Genomic DNA, 2,402 nt, shown 5'->3' on the forward strand with positions numbered 1-2,402 from the left:
TTATTACTTACCTAATTAGGATATTTCGATCAAATTACAAGACGTTTAATTCAATTTTTATCAATAATTTAAGTTAGATAACTTATTATTTACATTTCAACAAAAAGGTTTTTTAATCTATAAAAAAAAACTAACTTCTAACTAAGTTAGAAATTTGGACAATTTCAGGAACTAACTTATATTCTAACTAAGTTAGTTTTTTTATTGAAGTAACTTAACTTCAACTAGTTGAAAAAAATGACTAACTTAGTATCCAGTGAGTAGAAACTTTTATTTGGTAAGAAACTTTTCCGGCGTAATGTCCGTCGGATTGTATGGATCGCCACTTAACCATTCTATCTTAATCCGTGGTTACTAGTAAATATTAAATTTCCACATAGTACAGTATAGTATATACAATATACCATGACAAATTTTTCATCCTATGTACCGTGATCCCAACGTTTCCATTTTTATCACGAACAACGGTTAGTGAACAACCTAAGGTATCGTTGGTATATTTTAATTTAGTTCGAAGTTTGCATACAAGATTATACGAGGTTTGTTTAATATGATAATATAAGCCACGGTTTTTTCACTGTAAAAAGACACAAGTTAAGTGATTCATTGTTTGAAAAATTAGTTCTTCTCAAACAAAACAAAGTGTCAGTATAAAAAATATTTTGGCTTTTAAGTAAATTGATGAATTTTTTTTTTTTTTTTGGGGGGGGGGAGGGGGGATTGCATTCAGAGACAAATAAAATAAAAACCACAATTGTAAAAAAAACTCAAGTTATTTAATATCATTATTCATTTACTAGTATAGCATCTGTCAATTGACAAATAAATGATAATAATAGGAAAAAATATTGAGAACAGACCAATTAATCGTGTACCTAGCAGGAACATAGTTCTGATTGACATTGTTCCGCTCATTTACATTTAAGCTTAAGTCTAATGGAACGAATATTGTAGAAAAAAAATTAAATTATAATAATATAGTAAAAAAAAATATTAAATACCACTTGGTTCTTAAGATACAAATTAAAAAAAAATATATATATATTATATATTATTGTTTGTTGTTTTATCTGTTCACTGTAGTTTAAGCTACAACAGGTTTATACTCCGGCATGGAAGCAATAATATCTTTGTCATCTTCTGACAAATCTCGAGCAAGTAAAAACGTGTGCGCAGATCCACAAGTCACCTGTTCCACATATAATCCATCAAGTTTCTTCATTTCACATGGTTTAGCACTGGATTTTTTCAATTCTCCAAGACCCTAAATATTTACATGTGTTAAAAGTCGTAATTTATACAAAATTCTAAAAAATTCTTTATTACCAATTCGCCAGAGCTAGTTCCAGAACCCCAAACAATGCAAGAATCATCAGCTGCTGCAACTAACCCAATAGAGCATGTACCAATACTGCGTAAATTCCAACCATGGAGATCTTGTACCGGTTTTGGATACATATTAGCTTCTCCTCGACTACTCATTTGTCCAAATAAATAAACAGCTCCTGTTTTTAATAACAAAAATAAAATATTAATAAATAAATATTCATTATAATTATAGGTTTATCAACAAAATTATTGTCATTATTAGTGAAAGTTGAAATAATATATTTAAGAATTTAAGTCGCACCAAATTCATTAATTGCAATACTGAATGCAGGTCCACAGGCAACATGCTTCACACCACTTCTTTGAACATCAAAGTATTTGATAAGTCTCGGTTGTAATTCATCTTTCGGTTCAGAATGTCCAAGCCGCCCATAACCTCCAAATCCCCAAGAATATGCTTTTTTATGGTCATCAATAGCTACCTAAAAAAAAATGAGCAATTCAAATTATGAAATACGATCAAGATGTTTTTTTGTTTTGTTTATCTTCTTACCGTATGATTTGTTCCACATGCAAAATCTCTGATTTCAGGTTTAGGCAAAATTTCTACTTTGTTCTTTGTTTTTTCTACAAAAGTGATTATAGGCTTTGGTAGTTTGACTGTAGCGAAGTTAATAGCACCAGCTCTCTCAATATACTCTCCGTTAGTATTATGTCCCAATTGCCCATACTCGGGCAAACCGAATGAATATAAAGTACCTTTACAGTCAAGTAAAATGCTGAACTCAGCACCACAACCAACTTTTACAATTGGTGGTCCATTATATTTAACCTATAAATTAAATACATTTTTTTATTTGTAAATTTACAATATTTTTAAGGTTAAAAACTCTATAGGTCTAGTGGATGATAAAAACATTAATGCACAGTTCATACAAAATTAAAAATTATAGTAACAATTTTAATACAGAATATGAATTCAAATTAACTGATAGATAATACATTATAAACTATAAAAAATGTTTATATAATCATTAAGAGGACGCCACACCCGCATTTGTTGTCTCCATCTT

General features: G+C 29.4%; 1 protein-coding gene across 1 annotated transcript in view; it reads right to left on the reverse strand.

Annotated features, from left to right (window-relative positions):
* Nucleotides 1–754: 754 nt before the first annotated feature.
* LOC100161333 (protein RCC2 homolog) overlaps nucleotides 755–2,402 on the reverse strand; it is a 6,222-nt gene continuing 4,574 nt past the window's right edge. The window contains exons 5-8 of the mRNA XM_001951632.5: nucleotides 1,883–2,161; nucleotides 1,631–1,811; nucleotides 1,327–1,505; nucleotides 755–1,264 (exon numbers count right to left, since the gene is read on the reverse strand). Coding sequence (XP_001951667.1) covers nucleotides 1,085–1,264; nucleotides 1,327–1,505; nucleotides 1,631–1,811; nucleotides 1,883–2,161 — 819 coding nt within the window. The 3' untranslated portion in view covers nucleotides 755–1,084. The remainder of the gene's footprint in view (nucleotides 1,265–1,326; nucleotides 1,506–1,630; nucleotides 1,812–1,882; nucleotides 2,162–2,402) is intronic.

Source organism: Acyrthosiphon pisum, chromosome A1 (genome assembly GCF_005508785.2).
Source record: "Acyrthosiphon pisum isolate AL4f chromosome A1, pea_aphid_22Mar2018_4r6ur, whole genome shotgun sequence".
Lineage (NCBI taxonomy): Eukaryota > Metazoa > Arthropoda > Insecta > Hemiptera > Aphididae > Acyrthosiphon > Acyrthosiphon pisum.